General features: G+C 44.1%; 1 protein-coding gene and 2 non-coding genes across 3 annotated transcripts in view; 1 reads left to right on the top strand and 2 right to left on the bottom strand.

Annotated features, from left to right (window-relative positions):
- SLC6A11 (solute carrier family 6 member 11) overlaps window positions 1-26,388 on the top strand; it is a 100,974-nt gene that overhangs the window by 16,248 nt on the left and 58,338 nt on the right. Inside the window, exon 6 of the mRNA XM_038772445.1 lies at window positions 12,273-12,405. Coding sequence (XP_038628373.1) covers window positions 12,273-12,405 — 133 coding nt within the window. The remainder of the gene's footprint in view (window positions 1-12,272; window positions 12,406-26,388) is intronic.
- Window positions 8,123-8,259, bottom strand: LOC119920679. Its single transcript, XR_005448409.1, has one exon. It is a non-coding gene; the product is annotated as a small nucleolar RNA SNORA7 (small nucleolar RNA).
- LOC119920111 lies at window positions 24,321-24,456 on the bottom strand. The gene has a single exon (XR_005447876.1). It is a non-coding gene; the product is annotated as a small nucleolar RNA SNORA7 (small nucleolar RNA).

Below are 26,388 nucleotides of genomic sequence, written 5' to 3'. Positions count from 1 at the left end.
AGATGAAATAACTGAGTCACAGAGAAGTTAAGTGATTTGCCTGAGGACACGCAGCAGACAAGTGGCAGTTAGGACTACATCCTAGGTCTTCTGATTCCAGACCCACACTCTATCCACTAGGTAACACTGCTTCTCAAGGGAAGGATGCTTGACATCCTTCCTTTCTAGGTTAATGTGATTCTTATGCTTTTCTGTTTTCCCCAGTACTCTTCATTTCCTTACTTCTTGGTCACCCTTTTATCAGTTCCCTTCTTATCTTCCAACTTTCCACTGACACTGTGTGCAACATTCTGGCTCACTTGAGCCGGAGTCACATCTCAACTGCAGCTTGGGCTCTTCATTTTCTAGGTGTGAGAGCAATGGCAGTATTCTAAGAACAGACAGTTTGGAACACTTGGTCTCTTTTGTCCCCAGAGAAATAAAGGATAATAACTCATGTGTTTGCAGTTCTTGGAAAAGGATGCTGTGATTGGGGCATTTGTTTGGGCAATGTGATTTTTGTCTGTGACTCACGGAGCGATATTCCATTGGGGCAGTACAAAGTAAGAAGTAATCAAAGCTATTTATAGACCGTTGCCTCAGTGAATGAAGCAAACATTTTGTCCATTCTACAAAGCTCAGGCAGAACTCATTTTGTGGCTGGTTAAAGGAGGATCACGAGGAACTTAAAGTGAATATAAACATATATCTTCTTATTCAACACCAGGTTTATTAAACCAACATAAGTATCCTCTCCTTTGGCGGTCATTCACGGAGCATGGGTACTGGGGGATGATACAGGAACTGGAAAGCAGTGTGACCTACTGGCAGGAGCATGGGTAAGAGAGTCAGGGGACCTGGGTTCTAATTACAGCTCCACCACTTGTCTGCAGTGTGACTTTAGGCAAGTCACTTAACTTCTCTGTGCCTCAGTTGCTTCATCTCTAAAATGGGGATTCAATACCTGTTTGCCCTCTTACTTAGACAGTGAGACCCACATGGGATCTGATTAGCTTGTATATACCCCAGTGCTTAGTCAGTGCTTGGCACATAGTACATGCTTAACAAATACCACAATTATTAACTTTTGGGTCATTTAGGACACAACCTCTTCAAGGCTGAGTTGCAGTTCTGCATGTGTCTTTTAGGTGGTTCTGTGGACCTTACCAAGGGTAGGATCAGAGACTTTGGGAGGTCTGTTAGATCATTCGACACATCTAGACTGTGAGCCCATTGTTGGGTAGGGACTGTCTCTATATGTTGACGATTTGTGCTTCCCAAGTGCTTAGTACAGTGCTCTGCACACAGTAAGCACTCAATTAATAGGATTGAATGAATGAATGAATTCCTCACAACTTAATCACGATCCACTGGTAGCTATGCTTTAAATGTAGCCCTTGATCCATATGTGCACTCACCTAACGATGGTATCGTTAAGACCATATATTTCTAGCTCATTGACAAGGATATCATGTGGAATGGGATCCAAAGTCTAGCTAGATTACATCAATTGATTCTCACTTGTCAACATGACCTATTACCCTGTTCCAAAAGGAAATCCAATCGATCTGGCACAGTTTACTCTTCTCAAAGCCATGCCAAAGCTTTCTAGTATCTTTGCTCCTCTAGTTGGCAGTGGTAAAGTGACGTTTGGATTTGTTCTCAAATTTTCCTGAGCATCTATGGAAAATGGACTGGTTTGTGATTACCCTTCCCTCCCCCACCCCCTTTTAAAGATGGGCCTGACATTTCACTCTCTTCCAGGCAGATAGCCCCGAGCATTTCTGACCTTCAAGGTTTTACAAAAATAATGGTTAATACAGAATGTCTTCCTCTTCCTTAAATGCCCTAGAATTCTTGTTATCTGACCCTGTTGGTTTAAATGCGTCCAGTATTTTTAGATATCTATTAGCTATTTCTTTCCTTTTTCTGGTTTGGAACTTGCTCCTTTTCATAAATGTAGAAATGAAAAAAATCATTAAAAGACCCTATCAAGCTTGCCTTTCAGAAGGGTAACTTTCTCTCTGTTCTTCCTTTTTACTCTAAAATAATGAATTTTTTTTTTGTTTTATACTATTACATGTCATTTCCAGCTTTAACTTTTCAAATCCATACCTACATGAGCTGCTGAAGGTGAAGTTCACTGGTTGGAACTTTACCCTCAGCATGTCCAACATTAATATCAGGCATTCCCATGTGGGGCTAACCCCCTTCCTGGGGATTCTTTCAGTGAAGACAAAGCTCTCTAGTGCCAGGCGATTTTCCCATCACACACATAAAAATGCTCTTCCTTGTTTTTTGCGGTCATGACCATGTTGATCGCACTTCTTTGTGAGACATTTTTCTACTTGGACCATACCTATTTTGTAAATGCATTATCTGTGAGTGTCAATCAGAGCCTGTGAGGGCTGAAGTTTTCACACCAGAGGTTTCTTTCCCCAGATTCAGTCTATTTCCTGCTTTCAAGGGGTTATGGAACAAACAGAAGCCAAGATGGAAGTGGTGAGACTGATACTGGCAGAAAGTTTTATACTTGGGGCAAAATTTTCCACCCTTAAGGGGGGAAAAAATGTATTTCAGTGTCCCGCTCCTCCATCTACCCCCAACACCTTTTCTTACTCCCCCATTGCGTTGTCTTTTACGTTTAGATGAAGGTGGAGTTAGTTTACTTTCAAACTTGACTTGGAATACGAATTTTTTTCTGGCAATTGACCAATCCTTAATAATATTTAACAGGCTTCTGATACTCTAGTTTTCTTTGGGAAGTAGCTTGACCTAGTGTAGAAAACACAGGCCTGGGAGTCAGAGGACCTGGGTTCTAATCCTGTCTCAACCACTTGCTTGTGTGAATTTAGTCAAGTCACTTAACTTATCTGTGCCTCCATTTACTCAAATGTAAAATGGGGATTCAACATCTGTTCTCCCTCTTACCGAAACTGTGAGCCTCATGTAGGATAGAGACAGTGCCCAATCTGATTAATTTGTATCTACTCCTTAGAACAGTGCTTGATACATAGAAAGAGCTTTACAAATACCATAATAATTATTAATTTGTTCTATTTATTGTGAACTAGCACATATGCCTGTGGTTTGCCCTGGCTTAGGAAGAGAGGGAGATAGAGGAGCTCAGTTCCATGCATATACACGCATGGATACACACATACACAAACACACACACTTTTGTTTCCTCCCTCCCTTCCCCCTACCACAAACACACTCTCACCTCAGCTAGAAGATCACCAAGAAGCAGAACTGTAGTGGCAGGAAAGAATAGAAATTTCTACTAATACAGCCTCAGTTGGATACCTCTTCCACATCAGTCTTTCTAATACCTAAACTTTGTGCAGCAGGGCAGATCCGGGGAGATGCCAATCCTATTTCATTTTAATAGCTTATAGAAGAGGGAGGTTAATAGATTAATTTGATGGTAGTTGAGCTATCTTGGGCATATATGAGAGCTTTTATCCAATCCTAATTCCAGATGGGTTTGTTCTACAGGGATAATATTGAATGAATATTCCAGAGGAGTGATTCTCAGGGAAAGTTTTGCTCTGCCCACTTATGCAGTAACAACTCCTTTTAAAAATTAGAACCTAGTAGAAACTCAGGAAACATCCATATTTAAAGATTCACTCACTGTCACTATTTTGCTGCTAGAATTCTCAGTTTCTGGGCCCCTGCCTTTCTCTGTGGCTCTCTATGAGACATGAGAGTAATACTATTTCAGATACTCCAGAAAGTTATATTGAAGGAAAGCCCACCTTAACTGACTGGTGAGATCAAGAAAAAGTAACTTTGAGGAGGAAAATACCCCAAATTTGCCTGTATTTTAGCTAAGAAGAGAATCCAGTCAAAACTGTGACTGAACTGAGGATGTTCTTAAGTGGAAAGTTTCATTAATGGAGACTTGGATATTCAGGAACTCACTGGCAGCAAGACAAACCCTCCAGTATCACAGCTTTAGGCCAAATTGGCTGATCTTTACAGGGTTCAATTTGAAACTTCCTTTCAGAATAAGGAAAAAAACTTGTTACTGGAGTTCAGAGGCTTAGTAATAATTGTGCTATTTCATAAGTGCTTACTGAGTGCTGAGCACTGTACTAAAAGCTGGGGAAACTACAAAATAATCAGCTTGGCTATTGTCCCTGCCTTCATTTAGCTCATTCACAGTCTAAGAAGGAGGGAGAACAGACATTTAATATCCATTTACCACTGAGGAAACTGAGGTTCAGGGAAATTGTGATTTGGTCAAGGTCACACAGTGGCAGGACTGGGATTAGAACCAAGGCCCTCTGACTCCCAGGCTCATGATCTTTCCATTAGACCATGTTGCTTCTCCCAGCTATAGAATCTGGTCATTAAAGCAATGGACTGAGAGTCAGGGACCCTGTATTCCAGAACAGGCTTTGTCACTGACTGTATGACCTTGGGCAAATCACTCAACCTCTTTGAGCCACAATTTATAATGCAGTTTAAATCCCATCAGAATGAAAATCATTACCACAGATTACTAGCTACATGGATTTTCCCTAAGTCCCAGCTGACCTCTGTTACCTTCAATATATTTCTAAGCCCATTACAAAGAGCAGCCAAGTATACAATCACAAAACTTTTTTTTCCTTTTACAAATCCTGCCCTGGCCCCGGGACCCATTCACCTTTAGGAAAGAACCTACTGGGGCAGGACAAAGGGGACTGAAGTTGATGCTACCTAGCATTAGGATCCCCTGAGAGGCTTGGGTTGCTCAAGGCTACCCTAACTTCCTGGCAGCCCTTTCTTCCTTCTCCTTGGAGACCATAGCACTAAGTATTGTAGTCTTAGATCAATCAATCTTATTTATTGAGTGCTTACTGTGTGCAGAGCACTGTACTAAGCGCTTAAATCCCCTGTCTTCCCTCAACCAAGTCAGAGGTCCTTGGATCCAGGTAGAATCGGGCTCCTTTGCTTATCCTTTTGTATTGCCCACCCTGGTGGTGGTCTCTGCGTTGGGCAAAACAGTGCAACAGTGGGAGTCATGCCTGATTCTATTGTAATAGAATTCTGTTTTCATGAAATAATTCAGGAACCCCCACAGACTTTTTTGTAACAAGATTTTATTGATGATAAAAGTAATGTATTGGATGCTATCTTTTTTCTGAAGTCAAAATGCTTTCTCATCTGTTTAGCCTAGCAGCCCTCCTATGCAATAAGGAGGGCAACTTGTTTTCTCCCTATTCTGCAGATGGTGAAACTGAGTCACAGAGGAGTTGTGACTTGCTCAAGGACACCCAACAAGTCAGTGCTAAAGGTGTGAAAACCACTTCTGACTCCAAGGCCAGTACTCTGTCCACCAGGCCAATTTTTCACCTAGTAGCACCAGGTCCTCAAAGCAATCCAATCCGCCTAATCTCTGCCTTGTTAAGACACTTGCCTTGCTAAAGTCTTAGGGTTCAGAAAGAAAACACTGTATTGAATGTGTTTTTCACCCCCAGAATTGCTGCTGTTTGGTTTATCAGCAAAAGGCAAAACAGGAGGAAGAGGAATTGGCCAGCTTCCGTATTTTAGGGAACCGCTCAACAGGGTAATCCCTAGCTCATCTAGAGACGGATGTGGCTTTACATTGCTTTTGTTTCCCTGAAGCAGTTGTAGAAACTACTCAGGAGAAATACAATTTCTCAGGAGAACAAAACAGAGGGAGGCATGGTGGGCATAACTTTGCACATAGTAAGCACTTAATAAATGTCATTATTATTATTATGAGAGCTAAGCTCCACTTGCCCCCACTGAAGACAGAACCAGAGGCAGTGGTCCAGAATGTAGCAAGGGCTATTTATGGCAGGCATTCCAGACTGGAAGGGCTGAAAAGTGCCAGAAGAGGCGGCCAAGGTTAGCTGGGGAATCTTCATCCCTTGAGACCTTTAAGAAAAGGCTACACTCACATGGATGGGCTGGCTTGGAGAGAGGTCTATGCAAAGAAGGAATGCTTAGTGGAAAGATCCCGGGCTTGTGAGTCGGAGGACTTGGGTTCTAATCCTGACTCCGCCACTTGTCTGCTGTGTGACCTTGGGTAAATCACTTCACTTCTCTGTGCCTCAGTTACCTCATTTGCAAACTGGGGATTAAAAGTGTTAGTGTCCTGGAAAGCAAGGATAGGTGTTAGCAGGGCCCCTGCTACTTTCACAGCCACACAGTTTTTGAGAAAGATTTGTCATACTGAGGCAATTTCCAGATGAAGCAATTTTTAAAAATTTCTTCCATCAGACAGAGGTTTACCCACCACCCCTTGACCTTGGCTAGATTCCAGATCTCCAGGCGTAATGTCCATGGAGACACTGCATCTGACCACGTTCTTTGCGATGTATGTGCTCTTGGAAGATTCCAGTTTCTGGTGGAGAACCAGAGCAGAAATCTCCAGGAATACAATTCATTCAACTGGGATAGAAATAAGTATGCTTTGGGGCCTGCACTGGGAAAATTTGAGTTCACTGTGGGATTCCTCAAATGCTTCACTCTCTCCAGCATATACAGTGACGACTTAGACAATTTCAACAGGGTATTGGCAATTTTTCCCCTTTTCTCTATGTGTGTGTGCTCCAGCTTGGCCCTGGGGAAGCATTATTTAGTGGAGCTCTTTCTCAGGGAAATGTTATGTTCTCCTAGTCCCCGGGAGTGCACGGCAGTCCTGGCACTCTCAAAGAGCACACTTGTTGGAGATGAATTCACCACACATCCCAACTGAGCAAACAAGGTTTCCTCCCTTTTTGAAATGTCATTACTAAGTTACTATATTGAAAAATGGTTTGGCACCAGAAGAGTAACTCATTTCTAAAATGCATTCGATGAAACAATAGCAGAGTAATTCATCTTTCCAAGCTTTAATTGTGAAATTTCCACTGTGGAAGTAGATTATTTCATCAAATAGAAAAATCCTGAAAGAGTGGGGCAGTAAAAAGTCTTCTAAAGTTGAGACTGACTATGAAAAAAAAAACACTAAAACTCCCAGATTCATCTAGTTCACCTCCCTCCCTGGTCAGACTCCTCTATTCAGGTTTTTTTCCCTCTCATATTGTTTCCAGTTTGTGAAGGATGTTCTAATTTTCAGATTCCAAATTCTGAAATAATATTCCTTATTTGTTTTGTCCTCTAAATTGTAAGCTTGTTGTGGGCAGGAAACAATGTCTACCAACTCTGTTGTACTCTCTCAAGCACTTAGTACAGTGCTCTGCACATAGTAAGCACTCAATAAATATGATTGATAGGTTTTGCCAAGTGTTTTTCCCTTCTAGCAATAACTTTTTACAGCTCTGATTTGTTATTATTGTCAAGAAGTAGGGTGACTTTAGAGAGCAGCATGATCTAGTGGATAGATAAACAGGCCTGGGAATCATAAGGACCTGGGTTCTAATCCCAGCTCCTCCAATTGTCTGCTCTGTGACCTTGGGCAAGTCACTTAACTTCTCTGTGCCTCAGTTACCTCATCTGTAAAATGGCTATTAAGACTATGAGCCCCATGTTGGACTTGGATTGTCCCAACCTGATTATCTTGTACCCCAGTACTTAGTACAATGCATGGCACAGAGTAAGCATTTAAAAAATACATTTAAAAAATATATATTTAGTATATTTATGGTTTGGGGCCATATATGAGCTGTGATTGGAAGAAGATGAGACCAACCCTTAGAGTAGAGCACTGTGGGGATTGGTGGGGAGGGAAGGATGAGAGGAAGAAATGAAAGTCAATTTGAATTATTAAGGAAGGAGCAACTGAACAGGATCATAAACTCCCTGAAGGTAGGGACTATGCCATTTGTTTCTAGTATACTCTCCTCCTCCTCATCATCATCAGTGGTACTTGAGCACTATACCTTAGTGCTTTGAAGAGTACAATACAAAAGAGTTGGTAGATATGTTTCCTGCCCACTGAGGCACAGAGAAGTGAAGTGACTTGCCCAAAGTCAAATAGCTGACAATTGGCAGAGCCGGAATTTGAACCCATGACCTCTGACTCTAAAATCCGTGCTCTTTTCCACTGAGCTATGCTGCTTCTCTTAAATATGATAAAAATATGGAAGTGGTTTACCATTGCCTCCTTCCATGCAATAAACTTGAGTCTCTGCCCTCGACTCTCTCCCATGCTGCTGCTGCCCAGTATGGGTGAGTTTTGACTTGTAGCAGATTGCCTCCCACTCGCTAGCCACTGGCTAATCTAAGAATGGAATGGAATGTCTCTGCTTGACTCTCCCTACCATAGCCAAGACTGGTAGAATACTGGAAACTCTCCAGATGTGACCCTGAGAGGCTTGGAAAGAGTAAATCTGAAAATTCTGTTCAGAATACTGTGGTGATGCCCACTCTGGTGGAGTGGGTACCAATGCATAGTACAGTGCTCTGCACACAATGGATGCTAGTAAATATAATTAATTCATTGAGGATGGTTGACAGCACATAGGACAATAACGCTAGGGGTAGGATCTGGCCCAGAATTTGCAAGGACTAGTTCATTTCCCCACTCTTCAAAAGCCTCCAGTGGTTGCGCATCCACCTCTGCATCAAACAGAACTCCTTATCCTTATCACTGGCTTTAAAGCACTCCATCACCTTGCCCTCTCCTATCTTACCTCATTGCTTTTCTACTGCAACCCAGGATGCTCACTTTGCTCCTCTAACCCCAGCCTACTCACTGTACCTTAATCTTGTCTATCTCACTTCCAACCCCCACCCACATCCTGTCTCCGGCCTGGGACTCCCAACCCCTTCATATCTAACAGACGTTCACTCTCCCCACCTTCAAAGATTAAAATCACATCTCCTCTGTGAGGTCTTCCATGACTAAGCCTTCATTTCCCCTACTCACTCTCCCTTCTACATTGCTCTTGAATTTGGATTTGTCCCTTTTGCTCACCCCATCCTCAGCCCCTCAACGTTTCTGCTCATATCTACAATTTATTTTAATGTCTGTCTTCCCCTCTAGATTGTATGCTCGTTGTGGGCAGGGAGCATGTCTACTAAATCTGCTATAGTGTACTCTCCCAAGTGCTTAGTACAGTGTTCTAAACAGAATAAGTGCTCATTAAGTACAACTGATTGATTGATTATTAGGTGGCAGGCAGATGGACATTAGATGCGAACTTTGAGAATCCTGGAAAATTATACCAAAAGAGTCTCTTGGTGCTCACCGACTTATATCCGGTTGTTCATGCAGTATCAGGAAGGACAAAATGATGGTCTAGTGCCTGTAGTCAGGCCTTCAGTTTAATTCCTGATCAATAGTATTTATTGAGTGCCTACTGTGGCCCAAATCTTGTACTAAATGCTTGGGAAAGTATGGCAGAGTTTGAAGATAGGATTCCTGTAGAGCTTACACTTCTAACCACTGGGACATGGGGCACAAATTAGCATGGGTCGCAAGTTGACAGAGAGCACAGTGGATTCCATTTAGTGAATCTGGGGAATGCAACTAAGTGTGAAAAGGAAACCTAGCCACCTCTAACTCAACCGTGTGGGGTGTAGAGTTTTAAAATTGATTATTCATTTCCAAATTCAGGCCTGTTCCCAGAGTTCCTATTAGGGGCAGCTGCAGATGAATCGGTTGGGAAAGCTCACTCATAATTATTATTCTACTTATCTTGTGGGGTTAATCAATAAGCATTTATTACAGAGCACTGAGCCAGGCTTGAGAGCCCAGAGTGCAGTATCACCTCTTTAATAACTCAACTGAAAGGACCAATTTGGAGGAATTTTGCTATTTGGAGAGCTTGTTGGAAACTGTATTAAATGACTTAGTGGCTTTATCAGGTCTGGTTCCACGCCGAATTGGTGCATTTTGCTCTGTGAAATGTTATTCAGGTGAAATATAGATGGAGTGGACTGTAGACCTGAGCTCGAGCAGTTTCCTCCGAAACTGAAGTGTGTGGGGGTGAACCTGGAGCTGACCCCTGAGGCAGGGGCAGGAGGTCCCCAGTTTGACCAGCTGCAGCCAGGGGTCTCCCAGCTGGTTGCCAAGAGCTCCCACTGTTGTCATTACTGTGTGGGTGAAGGGAGAGGTACACGCACACGGTTTCCACCAGGACCAAGGGACAGAGAGGCTACTACAATAGGGGGAGGGTTCCGTTTCCACTCCTCATCTTGGGCTCTGAAGTGGGAAAGCCCCTCTACCCTCAAAGCAGGAAAGCAGCTCAAACTGTAGTTCAACCCCTTTGTCTCAAGATTGGTGGAATTGTCAGAATGCCTAGACAAATTCATAATCCAACCAAAGGCCTCATATAAATCACACCCCTGTTGTGGATCCCCAGGGCCAACGGAAAACCTTTATATCATCAATCATATTTATTGAGCGCTTACTGTGTGCAGAGCACTGTACTAAGTGCTTGATATTGAGGTGTTGTTAGAAAGGAGCATATCCCTAGAGAGGTTTTATCATGTGGACACAATCCCTTCCCTCGGAACAGACACACATGCAGGTGTGATTGAAAAGTGTAACTATAAGTTCCATTTAAACTATAAGCTCCTTGTGGGTAGGGAACTTGTCTACAAACTCTGTTGTATTGTACTCTCCCAAGCACTTTGTACAGAGCTTTGCATGCACTAAGCACTCAAATACTGCTGATTGACTGATTGACTGATACATGGAAGGGGGTGAGGGCGAGTGGATTGGGGATTGATCAGAGAGTAAGAAGTCTGGGTTGAGCTAACTGTCTGGAGGTACAGGATTTAGGTCACTGGCCATGTCTCCTTTGATTTCCATGCAATTCAACCTTGCAGGCAAGTTCACAATGTCTGCCAGACCACTAAAAACTTCCCCAGCCCTCACCTTTCTTAATGCCCATCTGATGTTTGTGTGTTCAATGGCTATGAGCAAGCAGAGGCCTGTAAAAAAAAAAAAAAAAAAGACAAGACCCAGGGTTATGACGAGCTTTTATTAATAATGATAACTGTGGCATTTCATTCGTTCATTCATTCAATCATATTTATTGAGCACTTAACTGTGTGCAGAGCACTGTACTAAGTGCTTGGGAAGTACAAATCAGCAACATATAGAGATGGTCCCTACCCAACAATGGGCTCGCAGACTAGAAGGGGGAGACAGACAACATAACAAATCAAGTAGACAGGTGTCAATACCATCAGAGTAAATAGAATTATAGCTATATACACATCATTAATAAAATAAATAAAGTAATAAATATGTTCAAGTATTACACAAGTGCGTGGGGAGGGGAAGTGGGTAGGGTGGGGGGGTGATGGGGAGGGGAGGAGGCATTTGTTAAGCACTTACTCTGTGTCGAGTACTGTACTAAGCACTGGGTTAGAGACAAGTTAATCAAGTTATTGAAATTCTTAGCTCGGTGTAGCCTTATTTCCTTTGGGGCCAGCCAGATTTCTTTTAGGCCAAGAGCTCTTGCACTGGTAAAAATTAGCATGGTTGAATAATTAATACTGATGGAGCCCAGAGCTGATTCCCAGGAAAGCAGACATTGACAGAGGCTTTTACGCTCCTGTGTAGGCTGAGATTTCTCAGAGAAAGTCCTAAATCCTGAGTTAACTGACATAATTTTGCAGTGAATTAAGGAGAAGGGAGTTCACCAGCCTGAATGAGGCTTATGGAGATGATTTGTTTTTTCAGAAAAGGGCTTGTTTGATGTAATTTCTTCAGGACAGTTTGGAGTGTGGCATGTCTTCCTAAAAGAAAACAAAACTCCCAGTCTCTGCAAAAAGCTGGCTGTCGGGTATGGCCGCGAGGGGGGAAGATACAGTCAGTTAATTGTTGGTCAGTCAGTTGTTCATTGAATGCACACACTATTCATACCCCTGTCTTGCACACCATGGAAATTGAGAGGAAAAAAAAAGCCATGATGCCTGCTCTCAAGGTCCTGACTGTTGACTCAACAGGTCAATCATGAGGGACACACAATACGCAAACATACTTGTAGAAATGAAGCTCAAATGGCAGTCACATAGAACATCACAGTTCCATAAAAGCTCAAGCAAAAGAAATTGACTATAAACATGAAAATCAGGAGTTCCTGAAATAATAAACCAGAAATACTTTCCACCAGCCTCCTGGATAGCTCCATTAAGAGAATAGTATTTGAAGGTGGGGTTTGCAATGCATTGGCATCTCAGCAGAGCTCCCTTCTCCACCATAGCCCTTCCCCCTTAACCACCACCAGCTCCCTGCCTTCTCCCTTCAGCCCTGTGGTCTGAACCTGTTTCCTCCTGCCTCGATGTCTGAGGACTGTCTCCTTAGTAATGAGTTCTGAAGTGTGACTCTATCCCACCCATGTGTCTCTCACGTGTTTGCTTGCTCTCTGCAGGCGCAGGGTGTTGGCCATCTCTGACGGCATCGAGCACATTGGGAACCTCCGCTGGGAGCTGGCTCTGTGTCTTCTTGCGGCCTGGACCATATGCTACTTCTGCATCTGGAAGGGGACCAAGTCTACAGGCAAGGTAAGGCAGAGTAGTGCTTGCGGGACCTAGAGTAAGACTTCCAGCCAGGATTTCCATTCCCCCTCCAAGTGGACATCTCTCAGCTCTGCCTCTAAAGACCAGTGGCCTCCAGGTCGTGATCTTTAGGTTTGCACCTGGGCTGTGAGCACTCACCAGGCTTCTCTCAGTGACCCTGCAGATGTGTATCTGATTTTCAAGGGATGGGACTGGGAGAAACTCCCTATGTTAGTGGGGCTTCAGTGACCCTCAAAGGAGAGTACCCTGGGAGACAACGTCATCCTGCCACCTCTCATGTGCAGATGTATGTCTGGTGAGCTGGGGGTTGGAGGTGTGCAGGTTGAGAGTGATGCCAGGAGTCCTGTCTGGGGGCCTGTGAGTCCAGCTCTGCTCTCCCATGGTACATGGCATTTTCAGAACTGCATGTCCAAACCAGAACTCCTCATTTTCATACCCAAGCCTTGTCTTCCTCCTGTCTTTCCCATCACTATAGACAACACCTCTGTCCTCCATCTCACAAGCCCATAATCCTTGGCATTATCCTTGACTCATCTCTCTCATTCAGCCCACATACTCAATCTGTCACTAAATCCTGTCAATTCTACCTTCACAACATTGCTAAAATCCTCCCTTTCCTCTCCATCCAAACTGCTACTATATGGACCAAAGTACCTTTCATATCTTGCTTTTATTACTGCATCAGCCTCCTCACTGACCTTTCTGCCTCCTGTCTCTCTCACTCCAGCCCATATTTTACTCTGCTGCCTGGATCATTTTTCTACAGGCTTGTTCAGCCCACGTTTCTCCACTTCTAAAGAACCTCCAGTGGTTGTCCATCCACCTCCACATCAAGCAGAAAAATCTTGCCATTGGCTTTGAAGCACTCAGTAACCTGGCCCCCTCCTATTTTAGCTCACTGAGTTCCTACTACAGCTCAGTCCACACACTTCACTTCTCCAATGCCAGCTTATTCACTACCTCAGTATCATCTATTTCACCGCTGACCCCCCCCCCCCCCCCCACCCCGGCCCATGTCCTCCCTCTGGTCTGGACCTCCCTCCCCCATCATATCTGACAGATCACCACTCTCCCCACCTTCAAAGCCCTCCTAAAATCACATCTCCTCGAAGAGGCCTTCCCCGACTAAGCTCTCATTTAGTCTACTCCTTCTCCCTATTGTGTTGCCTATGCACTTAGATCTCTACTCTTTAAGCACTTGATATTCACCCACCTTCCTCCCCCCAGCATATTCACAATTTATTTTAATGTCTGCCTCCTGCTTTAGAATGTAATCTCCTTGTGGGCAGGGAATGTGTCTACCAACTCCATTGTATTGTACACTCCCAAGTACTTGTTATACAGTGCTCTGCACACAGTAAACACTCAATAAACACTATTGATTGATTGATTGATTGCACATCTCAACAGCCCCAAAGCCTGCTCACATGGAGTTACACTGAGATGGTTTTTGGGCTGTCCCATGTCATGGGCTTGATCCTGGAAAATCAGATGGGTGGATGGGCTGATCAGTGTCCTGGCTCTTTTGAGGGGAGACTAAGTGGGATTGGTGGGTTGAGGGTCCTACAGTTCCTGCAAAGAAGGGGGACTCTGATAGGGTTGCTGCCCCGCCAGTCTAGTCACTAGGTGTGTGTGTGTGTGTGTGTGTGTGTGTGTGTGTGTGTGTGTGCGCGCGCGCGTGCACGCACATCTGGAAATCTGTTTCTTCCCTCTTGCAGGGCTGTGAATTTGACCATGTCATTCCCATTCAAAACAGTGAGAGCAAACCCTCCACAGAGTGCTTTAGTTGCTACTTAGTGTAAAGAAAGGGCCAGGATCTGGAGCCAGAGAGATGGCTGGGCATTTGGTTACCTTTTGGGGGAATTTTTTTAATGGCATTTTTTAAGGGCTTACTATGTTCCAGGCACTGTACTAAGCACTGTAAAAGATAATCAGGTTGGACACAGTCTTAATCCCCATTTTACAGATGAGGAAACTAAGGCACAGAGAGGTTAAGGGACTTGCCCAAGGTCACACAGCAGGCAAGTGACAGAGCTAGGATTAGAACCCAGGTCCGCTGACTCCCAGGCCCCCGCTCCTTACACTAGGCCATGCTATGTCTCTAGGGGATGGCTTTAAAGGGAATGCAATACATTTTACTAACTTTAGATAATAGATATTAGTGATCCAAAAGGCAGTATTTGCCTAAACTCATAAACCCAACCTGATCCTGCTCCATCTAGACCTATGGAGATTGCACTAAAGCCAGGGTGGGAAAAATGCAGCCTGTGACCTGCCAGTTGATTATGTTCAGCCTTCATAGCTGGGTGGAGGCCAACAGTGGATTTACAGAAACAGCTGCACTTCCACATCTTTGACATGGCCCCAACTCCCCCTTGTCCCCTTCACCCTGACAGGCAGGAGGAGAAAAGTCCGTATAGCCCTCTGCAAACTTGAGGAGCTCTGACCCAGTAATTGCCCATCCCTGTTCTACAACCAAATAAGTGGTCATTGAAGTTGATGATTCTCTCTAGTCATGGTGATTATAATGTCAAGTCACTAATGACTAATCACTCAAGATCATGGTGTAAAGAAAGATGTCCTTGACTTTGGACCTCAGATTCCTAGGTTTTTGTGGTTACAGAAGTTGCTAGGTGGAATACTGGTTAGGAGCATGAAATATACCAACATTTGGTGGTTACATGCTCCTAACCAATTTTCCATAGAGAAGTGCAGAGAGAGATTTGAATCAGGACAGATCATTGAGGATGACCTGTTGAGGATGAGGTGCAGTGAGAGCCACATATTCTTAATAGTATTTATGGAGTACTTACTGTGTGCAGATCACTGTACCAAATTCTTGGGATAGTACAATAGAAGAAGACCCAATCCCTGCCTGAAAAGAATTTATAATCTAGATGAGGAGAAGGCATAAGATAATTTACAAATAGAAGGAAGAATCGCCCAAATAGTATAGTATGTAAAATACATACAAAAGTGCCACGGGAAGTAGTGAGTGTAAAAGTGCTGAGCTGAGTAATGAGTTTGGGACCTGGGGAGAATAAAAATTAATTGGGAAAAGCCTCCTGGAGGAGGTGGGATTTCAGAGTGGTTTTGAAGTTCATCATCATAATATGCAGGGTGAGGGGAAAAAATAACTCTGTGATGACAAGGTGACACCTGAGTGCTTTAATGTGGTGTTTCCTATGCCTCCTGTGGGAAGATGTGTTGATGGGGAGATTAGTCATATTTGCTTACTGGATTTTATCTCCAAAGAAGTCAATGCCCAAAGACTTCTGGGATGTATGCAAAATCAGGTATTATAATAACAATAATAATTGTGGCATTTTTAAACACTTAGGACATGCCAAGCACTAACCTAAGCACTGGGGTAGATATAATCAAGTTGGATACAGCCCCTTTCCAATGTAGAGTTTACAGTCTAAGAGGGAAGGAGAACAGGTATTGAATCCCCATTTTCAGAATAGGAAAGGAAAGGCACAAAGAAGTGTCTTGCCCAAGGTCACACAACAGGCAGGTAATGGAGTCAGGACTAGAATCCAGGTCCTCTGAGTCCCAGGCCCATGCTCTTTCCACAAGGCCATGCAGTAATGGACTTCTAGGATAATAATAATAATAATAATAGTGGTATTTGTTAAGCACTTATTATGTGCCAAGCACTGTTCTAAGCACTGGAGTAGATACAAGGTAATCAGGCTGTCCATGTGGGGCTCACAGTCATTAATCCCCTTTTACAGATGAGGTAAATGAGGCCCAGAGAAGTGAAGTGACTAGCCCAAGGTCACACGGCAGACATGTGGGGGATCTGGGATTAGAACCCATGACCTTCTGACTCTGAGGTCCGGGCTCTTTCCACGAAGCCACGAAGCCGCTCCAGGGGTCATCTATCTCATTTCCTGTCTCTACACAGATAGAGTTTATCTTTACCCACCCCAGTTAGAGATGGACTGATAGGGTTTTTCAAGATTTCCAGGAAGGAGATGTTACAAAAAGTGTCACTGATTTTATTGCTTAAGAACCATAGCCCAGCTATTGGTCCAGGAGGAGTATGTGGCCCTGGGAATCAGGTGGCTTAGGTTCTAATCCTGCTTCTGCCTCTAGTGGGCTAGCATGGGAGAAGACTGTGTGCATTTTGCAATCAGTTAATTCTACTTATTGAGTGCTTACTGTGTGCAGAGCACAGTACTAAATGCTTGGGGGAGTACAGTATAACAGAGTTGATAGAGAAGTAGAGTGGCTCAGTGGAAAGAGCACGGGCTTTGGAGTCAGAGGTCATGGGTTCAAATCCCGGCTCCGCCAATTGTCAGCTGTGTGACTTTGGGCAAGTCACTTAACTTCTCTGTGCCTCAGTGACCTCATCTGTAAAATGGGGATTAAGACTGTGTGCCCCACGTGGGACAACCTGATCACCTTGTAACCTCCCCAGCGCTTAGAACAGTGCTTTGCACATAGTAAGCGCTTAATAAATGCCATTATTATTATTATTGTTATTATTATTATTGGCACATTCCCTTCCCACAATGAGCTTGTGCCGCACCCCTGCCTGCCAGTGGGAACATGACAAATAGGGATGTGCAAACAGCACGAGCCACCATCTCCATCTCTGTAATCAATTCTTCTGCATAGGTTTTTGGTTCCAAAGCATCAGGACCAAGGCTGTCTGTTGTTCCTGACAGGTGACCTCCCCTACTCCCCCATCCTCTCTTTCTAACAACTCACTGTCAAGGAAGGTCATTCTTTTGAATCACTTAGATCTCTTTAACAATTAGTTAAGCTCATTCTCTCTTTGACCTCAGGGGAGATAGAGAACAGATAAAGACCCTTCATAGGCTTGGAGCCTGTTATTAGGTTCCCCTTTGACCCCTTCTCTGTAGTCTAAATTAATCCAATTCTTTTAATCTTTCCTCATGGGCTCATTTCCCCAACCTTATCCTCATCAACTTTCCTTTGGACTCTGTCCAAGTTGTGGAGCCCAAAATAGGCACAGGTCTCTAGACAGGTTCTGGCCAATGTGAAAACAGATGGCAATATAGTAGTTGCAGGATGGCTGTGTGAAGCCAAAGTTCTGTCCAGCAGCCTAATTACCAACGGATGTGTGCCATGTTGGTGCATAACTCCCAGCTGCTTGGAGCAGGTTGAAGGGAACCTTAGTCATTAAAGCCAGACTAGGACTGAGAACTGCTTTGGTTGTTTTTTTTTGTCATAACCAAGTGAACCAGTCTGCAGGAGCATATGACTTACATGTGTATGTGTTGGGCAGGGAGGGGGTGTTTGAAAGAGGAGGGAGTTGTGCCTTTTAGGACAAACAGGAAGGGTTTCTGAAGGGACTTCCCTCTTTTTCACATGCAGCTTTGTGGCAATAGCCTGGACTGTGTAAAGCATCTAATAGGCTTTGCATTCTGCTTATTAAGAAGTCAGGGATCAGGCAAAATCTTGTGACCCAGTGCTTGAAGAGCAGAATGCCTAGTGATCACACTGATACCTTCTGCCGAATTGATGATGCCTGGACCTAATTATCATAACTTTCCATCGTATTTAGCAGTCAAAGTAACTATTGATGAGAAGTCTGACTCACAATACCCTTCTAAGGGGATCACCATTAAGAGATGAGGGAACCTGCATTGTAGATTTGTGAATGTTTGTTAGCCACATGTTCTCTTTCCAGACTTTGAGGAAACATGGTCACATTTTCAGCCCAAAGATTTCTATGTGCATTTCATGTAAAGTTCCCGGAAAAAAAAAATATGAAGGTTAGCTAAAAGGTAAATCTGTGACTCACAGCAATGTATAACATGAAAATTCTCGACTAATTGCCCAGTGATGATGCTCTGGAACTGCAGTGCTATCAGCTGAGTATTGAAAGGTTCGGCCACATCTGGCCTTTTCCCCAATGTGTCCTACAAGTCAACATCCATATGGGGATGCCTCCATACAGCCTCAGTAATGGTGCATTTTCTCATTGGGGAAATCCATGAAATTTGTGTTAGCTGCTTATTAGCGCCTGCCAGACAAAATGTCAGAGAGATTTAGCCAGCTCCATTCGAGCAAAAAACTAAGCCCTGCCTTCTTCCGTGTCCCTCCCGAGCTGTTTCCTTTCCCTCCCCTTCTCTGTCACCCCATTCTCCCTCCTTCCTCAAATTGGGGAGTGTCAGATAATTCATGGATTTGTTTCCCTTGGTTTCCTGCTCTCCCATCATCGTGTTTCTCGGTTACCAGAAGTAGTGGAGTGGATAAATGCGATGAAACACTCTTCTGTTCCCTTCCCCCTCAACTTTTTTGCTGCTTCATTAGAGGAAGCTGCAGGATTTGCCATATTTTGAGAAGAATCGTGTACTTGCCACTGCTTTAGAACCCATGTCTTCGCTGTTTCTAGAACTTTGAGAAATCAGAGCAGAAAAATGTAACAGCCATAAAGAACCCTCTTATCGATTTTAATCTTCTGCCTAATTCATTCAGTCATATTTATTGAGCGCTTACTGTGTGCAGAGCACTGTACTAAGTGCTTGGGAAGTACAAGTTGGCACTGTATAGAGACGGTCCCTACCAAAGGGCTCACAGCCTAATCAACCAACAATTCAAGGAATCCAAAATGGGGGAAAAGAACTGCTAAAAGTAGATCATCTAGTTCAGGGCATTAAAGTAGTGAGGATGATCAAGGGATTCACTTTTTCCAGTGAACACCGGAGCAAGTGATGGTGAGCGTTGGGTCTGACAAATTTAGGATTGAGTAAGAGATGAACAGAATACCAAACTACCACATTTGTGTGTGTTTATTTTGCTCCCCGGATGGTCAGGAGACTGTTTATCAGGCTGTCCTGTGGGTTCTAAATTGAAACATAAAGTTCAGAACTAGTCACTCCATACCTTTGCCCTCTCATTCAGTGGCTCTCCTGTTCAGCTGAGGGAGGAGGACTTGGCTTGCTGGCTGTTAAGACTCTGTCAGTAGGCCCACATAGAAAATTGATTTTTCAATAGCAGCCTATAAAGAGCCTAATGGGTTCAATGAGGCATAAAAAAAGAGTAAAGGGGCAGAAGGAAATAAAAGGGAAAGATGTGTGAAAAAGAGGAGAACTGGGCCCTGTTGTAAGGGCCCAGGAAAAGGAATTAGGCAGCAGTGCTTCTCACTCCTGAAGTGTCTTTTGTTGCAGCTTGAAGTAAGAGGAAAGAATAGGCCTTCATGGTGAGACTCTAACACCCTGTCCAAGATTGATCTCTGTATTCAAAGGAGGAAAGTAGAACGTTCATGAGATGCATGCAGAGTTTCTGCTCTCCAGCCTTCTCTGTGTGAGTCTTTCAAATGGTGAGTGAGATCTTTTCCTCCCTTCCCGTTGTAGCCCCGAGCATTCAAGGACATCTCAGAACTCTTAGCTAAGGGGGTCGTGATGTGGCAGTGGTGGTGGATTTTTGCCACCAAACTGGGGGTGTAGAGATGGTAGTAAAATGTGACAGTAAGTTGGAGAATTTAGTGCTTCTTTCATTCATTCATTCATTCATTCATTCCCTGCTTTCTTCTGCCTTGAATGACAGAGGTTCACCTTTAGCGGGAACTTTGGCTGAGGCCCATGAATCCAAAGAAGGGGTAGCTTCATGCCTCTCTAACACACCCAGCCAAAGTCAGAGTGACTGGGAAACAGCTGAAAAGAAGAAATTACCTCCCAGGAAATCCAATTTCAAACTTTGCCCAAGAGCTGGCAGGTATAGGCACACCCTACCATAAGATGTGGGCATCTAGGGAAAGGTTGAGAGACCCCCTTCATCTCTGGTTAGTCCCACGTTTCTCCATCCAACCCCTGCTGTTGAAACCACATAGCTGAAAAATCCAGCTTCACTTCCTTGGTGAAACACGGGACTGAGGAACGGCAAGTGTTGACGATAGTATTTCCGTCCTCGGGGAGTGACGGACCCGTATTTCAATGAAATAAAGAGGCATTAAAGGTCAGAGAAGTCTAGAGGACAAGGAGGTCTGTGCCTTGGGACCCAGATTGTGAGTTGGTTGTAGACAGGGAATGAATCTACCAACTCTGTTGTGTTGTACTCTCCCAAGCACTCTGCATACAGTAAGTGCTCAATAAATATGATTGATTGAGAGTCATTCTGCAGCCCAGGGAACCTCTTTTCAGCAGACTTCCAAACTCGTTTTATGTTTCTGGAGGCTTTTCCTTCCCTCTCATCTGACCCTGGAGGCAGCCTTGCAAAGTTGCTGCCCATTGTTTCAGCCTCCACTTCACACTGATTTTCATCAGCTGAAATTAGACATCCTGAGGTCCAATGGGTCAGTGAGGGCTCTGAAGTTGGGTGGGGGTGGAGGAAGGGTCTTTTAACAGGCTCCCAAATGACTTCCTGGTAGTCATTGAGCCAGGTCACCTCCTATGTGTACACTGCTTCCATTTCACCCCTCCCCCAACCCAGACACTGAGAAAACAGTGGAGAAAAAAAATTTCAGCTAGAGGAGAAGAGCCAAAATCTAGGCTGAGTCTGAGGACAACAGTGTCTGATCTCTGGGTTGTGAACACTTTGCCTGCCAAAGCCTTGTCTGGTAGGAAGAGGAGGGTGGGGGAGGGAGAGTTTAACGCTTATTTCTCTTGGTTAATGGCTCTGCTATTCAGGATACACAATGCCATATTCACAGCAGAGGACTGAGCTGCTGCATCTTTGGTGTCCCTTCAGAGGCTCCGGTGCTAGGAGGGAGGGCCATGTATCATTGAAGGTTTCTGAGGAGTGGGGAAAGAATCCGTTGTTCTTAAACCAGTAAATAATTTGCTGTTCTTCTTCATCTTGAAATGATAGCTTTTAGTACAAAATACAGAGGGTGATGACCCAGCATTTCACTCGACTGTGCCAGTTAGTCCCGGGCCTGAAAGAAGTGAGATTGCAGGCAAACAGGAACTTCAGTAGTCATTAAACATGTGATCCACGGAACTGTTACTGTCCTTGTACCAGGACCGGTCACCAGCATTCACTAATGGGAGTGGTTTTCTAGTTGGCAGGATTAGAGGGTGTTAAGATGAATTCCCAAGTACGGAAAATGTGTACTACCCTACCGTCCCTTGCATTTTCCCTACTTGGAAAAATGTATACTAATGCCCCTCCCCAGTAATTCAGGCCAAAACAAAACCTCTTCATGTCCGGGGCTCTTTGGGGATTCTGTTGGTGTGGGAACCTAATGGTCAACCACTTTGCTGCCTGGGGGATACCCAGCCCAGGCTGGGTCAGCTCTGTTTACAGCTCAGACTCTTATGATTGTAAACTTAGGGGTCTGTCCACCTTGGCAGAGGGACTTGGGGTGGCAGTGGTCCAAACCACGTTTGAACAGTAGAATGGTTTCAATGACATGAATTGCTACATGGACCACAAAGGCAGTTTCAGTGCAGTGAGTGGTGATGGGGGGCCTGGGAGAGCAGAAAACCACTCTGTCCTCCTTGAGGGATTTGTTGGCCAAGGGATGCAGGCTGCCCATTTCTGTACCTCGTTAGCTGGAGGGCACCTTTGTGGCAGAGGATCCCCCTTGAGGTTGTGTTGCAAAGCCTTGGGACTATACAATCGACCCAACTCAACTGCCTTAGGCAGGGAACATCTCTTCTAGCAGGAAACAGGTTGAGAGAGACAATCTCTAGATCTTGCCCAGGAGAGCTAGAGAGGCCTCACATGGCCAGAGTGACCCTCATCATCAAGGACAGGCAAACAAGGAGGATAATGGGTCTAAGGACCTTTGGGCCTAAGGAAGGTTATTATGCAGCGTTCAATCAATAGAATCAGCCTGCACCAAGAAAGACATGCACACGACCAAAGCTCTATATTGACACCACCAAGGTAAATGCTGTTGCAGAATTCTTTTACCTAGGCAGAACAATGAGAGACAGGAAATTAGAAAATCCAAACCAGAAGGCCAGCATATGCTTTGGGAAACAGTTAAACTGAGAGTAGGGGCAGTGTGGTATCAGGTTCCAGATGAAATTAAAGGTCTACAGAGCTGTAGTGCTGTCCAACCTTCTCTACAGCTGTGAGACCTGGATTCCCCACACAGGAGTCACATCTGGCTCCTTCAGCAGTTCCATCAGCATCACTTACAGGCTATATTTAACACCAAATAGCCAAGCAGGATCAAAAACAATGAAGTCTGTCTCCTAGCACTGAAATTGTGATGATTTCAACAAAGCGGCACTGAATGGGACAAGTGAGAGGAATGGGCAACAGCAGGAAGCCCAAGCAACTGCCACATGGGGTGCTGAAATTGGGAAACTGAAAGCAAAGATGACAGCGTTGTTTTAAGGATGCAGTACTGCATCTCAGCTATTACCGTACACTACTGGCTCTACTACTATATCAACCTACTCACTGGTTTCCTCACTTTTTTATCATTTATCTCTATGCCTTTACTTTTTTGCTTATTGAATGGTCAGCAGTGTATATCCACTTGCCTTGTACAGGACTCTACACACAATAGGCTCTCAATCCATGCTGTTAATTCTCAGTTCTTGATGGCTTCTTTGAAGAGGACAGAGAATTAAAGACAATCAATAATGCCATCCTGGATTAGATTAATGGTCCTTCCAGACCAAGATTCTATCTCCTAGAAGCATCTTGTCACCAGTTTTGGAACTGTGTGTCTTCCTGGACATCCATCTTCATCATTAGACTGTGAGCCCATTTTTAGACTGTGAGCCCACTGTTGGGTAGGGACCGTCTCTATGTGTTGCCAATTTGTACTTCCCAAGCGCTTAGTACAGTGCTCTGCACATAGTAAGCGCTCAATAAATACGATTGATTAGGAGTGGACCAAAAACACCCCTAACCTTTCCTCTTTACATCTCTAACTTCTCTTCTAGTAACTCACTGTGGAACACTCTTCTATCTAAACCCCTCTTGAAGCTATTTTGAAGAGATGATGCCAACTTTAGAGCTTAGGATGCAGTAATGTGACACAGGACTTGCTTTTATTTGGGTTTTTTAAATTTATCTTTATGGTATTTGTTAAGCATTTACTACTTGTCAAGCAACATTCTAAGCTCTGGGATAGATATAAGTTAATCAGATCAAATACAGTCCTAGTCCCACATGGGGCTCAAAGTCTAAGTAGGAGGGGAAACAGGTATTGAATCCCCATTTTGAACTTGAGGAAGCCAAGGTGTGGAGAAGTTAAGTGACTTGCCCAGGGTCACACAGCAGGCAAGTGACAGAGCCAGGACTAGAACCCAGGTCTTCTGGCTCTCAGTCCTGTGCTTTATCCACTAGTCCACACTGCTTCCCATCTCAGGATGAAGGCTCCTGAAGTGTGGGGGCCAGTGCTTGTCTTGGCACTTAAACCTTTGTCCTTATTCTTAGGGTTGTTACTTACAATTACTTAGCGAGGTTTCTACTGTGAGGACTCTCTCTCCTCTTTGCCAGTCTTCAAAAGATTAATGCCCATGGAAAGAACTCAGGGTCTTCAGTTCAAGTCTCCTCCCCTTCCCTGCAGACTGCTCCTTCTTCCAAGCCATTGTTATTACAATGCTTCCAACATGGTACCTTGTTACCCATGGTGAACAAATCCACAGTCATTGGGATGCCTTCTGTCTCTGTGGTGACACTCATCTAGACGTTTGAGGGAGGAGGTTGGAGACGGATAAAGGAAAGATCATTCAGAAACCAGAAAACCCAAAATCAAGGCCTGTGTTGTATCAACCAAACGAGCAAATTCAGAATAAATGATTTGTCTTCTCTTATGCTGTCGAGTAACCTCCGATCCATAGCGACACCACAGTCACATATCTCCCAGAATGCCCACCTTGATCTGCAATCATTCTGGTAGTGTATCCATAGAGTTTCCTTGTTAAAAATATGGTAGTGGTTTACTGTTACTTCCTTCTGTGCAGTAAACATGAGTCTCCACTCTCTACTTCTCTGCTGCCCAGCACAGATGACTTGCTAGCAGATTGCCTTCCACTTGCTAGCCACTGCCCAAGCTAGGAATGGAATGGATATGCATCTGCTTTACTTTCCCTCTCGTTATCGAGACTGGTAGAGTTGGAAACTCTCCAAGGGAGACCCTGAGAGGCATAGAAATGATTTAGAATAGGCTAAATAAAAGCCTCAAAGAGAGGAACCAAAGCTCTTCTGGGTCTCCATGCCCATCTGGTTAAAAGACCACTGCACTTAATTGGGAGTTCCATCAGATACACCTAAAAACCGCAAAGGTTCAAAGTGAAAAACTTTTGAGAAACCATTTTGTATCTAGTCTCGCTGCATTCTATAACAAGTCTTGCTGTGGATGAAGCTACTGAAAAAGCAGGATAACCAGAGATGCAAGACCAGAAGTTCAACAGAGTTGATTCCATGCTGCTGAGAGAACACAGTCCTGAGATCAGAGCTGTAGTTTCAAAGTGGTGCATCTGTGCCTCCAACCTTGGGGTAGCACAAAGAGAGGCCCTGACACCCCTGATAAAGAGGCTACGTGACTGGCAAACTAATCCTGAGTGAACTTCTTGCTCCATCATGAAATGGCTTTCTTCTGGACAGACACTGATTGGTTCACCTGGGACTACCCTGCCTGTTAGGCAGCCACTTTCTCAGAGATACAGTCTTAGTTATTCTACTGGAGCTTCAGAGAGAGGGCCTATCGATCCATAAATTGCGGGGAAAATCCAGGCCAATTTTTCTCTGAGGGGAAAAAAAAAAGTTGAGTCTCATGGCATAATAAATTTGAGTCAGAATAAAAGTTGAGTCTTGTGGTAACTTGTGGACTGTGGGCTAGAAGAGGCCATTTAATCCCCTACAGATGCAAGTCTTTCTTGTCCTGAAAGAGTGCCAATAAAGAGATATCCATTTTTATCACCCTTAAGCCAGTTTTGCAAAGAAATCTCTTGACCTATAAAGAGTCCTCCCACTCCTGTTCCTTTCTCTTTTGTCTTCCCTCCCTACTCTCCTTTCTAAATAGCAACAATGTATCTGAAAACAAGGAGTTGCAGGAGCCTCAAACAGAGGATCGAGGGCTTGGGAGCAAATTAGTTATTTCATTTTAATATGTTTGCCCTCAGCCTGATTTCTTTTCAGGCTCTGAGTCAAGGGTTGGGAGAGTTCTTTGCTGCAAGGCTGGTGTTTCATTCCTTGAAAAATCCATTTGGTTTAGAGACAGAGTTGTAAGCTATCACTACTTCCTTATGAAAGCATTCTTCCCACTTGTGGATTTTCTGTGCTTTAAAAACACTAATATCATAGCAACTCAGATTTGGAGTTCATTGGAATTTTTTAGTCCAGAAGTTCCTTTGAGCCTACTTGATCTCCAGATGGCTCCTTTCTCCCACGGTCCTTCTCCCCTTCTAGATTGTAAGCTCATTGTGGGCAGGGAATTCTGTTTACCATTCTGTTATATTGTCAGTCAGTCAATCATATTTATTGAGTGCTTACTGTGGGCAGAACACTGTACTAAGTGCTTGGGAGAGCACAGAATGGCAATATAGCAAACACATTCCCTGACCACAACAAGTTTACAGTCTAGAGGGGGAGACAGACATTAATATAAATAAATAAAATTACAGATATATACATAAATGCTGTGGGGCTGGGAGTGGTGGATGAATAAAGGGAGCTAGTCAAGCTACATTAAAAGGAGTGGGAGAAGAGGAAAGGAGGGGTTAGTCAGGGAAGGCCTCTTGGAGGAGATGTGCCTTCAATAGGCTTTGAAGGGGGGGGAGAATAATTATCAGATATGAAGAGGGAGGACGTTCCAGGCCAGAGGCAGGACATGGGCAAGAGGTCGGCAGCAAGATAGACGGGATCGAGTTACCGTGAAAAGGTTGGCATTAAAGGAGAGAAGTTTAATCTCCCAAGTGTTTAGTACAGTGCTCTGCACACAGTAAGCACTAAATAAATACAATTGATTGATTGGTTTCCTTGATCTCTGCAGCCTGGGCCCAAATCTTCTCCACCTTTGACTCAGAGGCAGTTACCACTCTCTCTGTCCAGTTATTCTGCCAGAGAGGAGCTATTGCC

The sequence above is a fragment of the Tachyglossus aculeatus genome, chromosome X1 (genome assembly GCF_015852505.1).
Source record: "Tachyglossus aculeatus isolate mTacAcu1 chromosome X1, mTacAcu1.pri, whole genome shotgun sequence".
In the NCBI taxonomy this organism is placed as follows: Eukaryota; Metazoa; Chordata; class Mammalia; order Monotremata; family Tachyglossidae; genus Tachyglossus; species Tachyglossus aculeatus.
The sequence above is the reverse complement of the archived record's forward strand: the minus strand, read 5'-3'. Positions and strand labels throughout refer to the sequence as shown.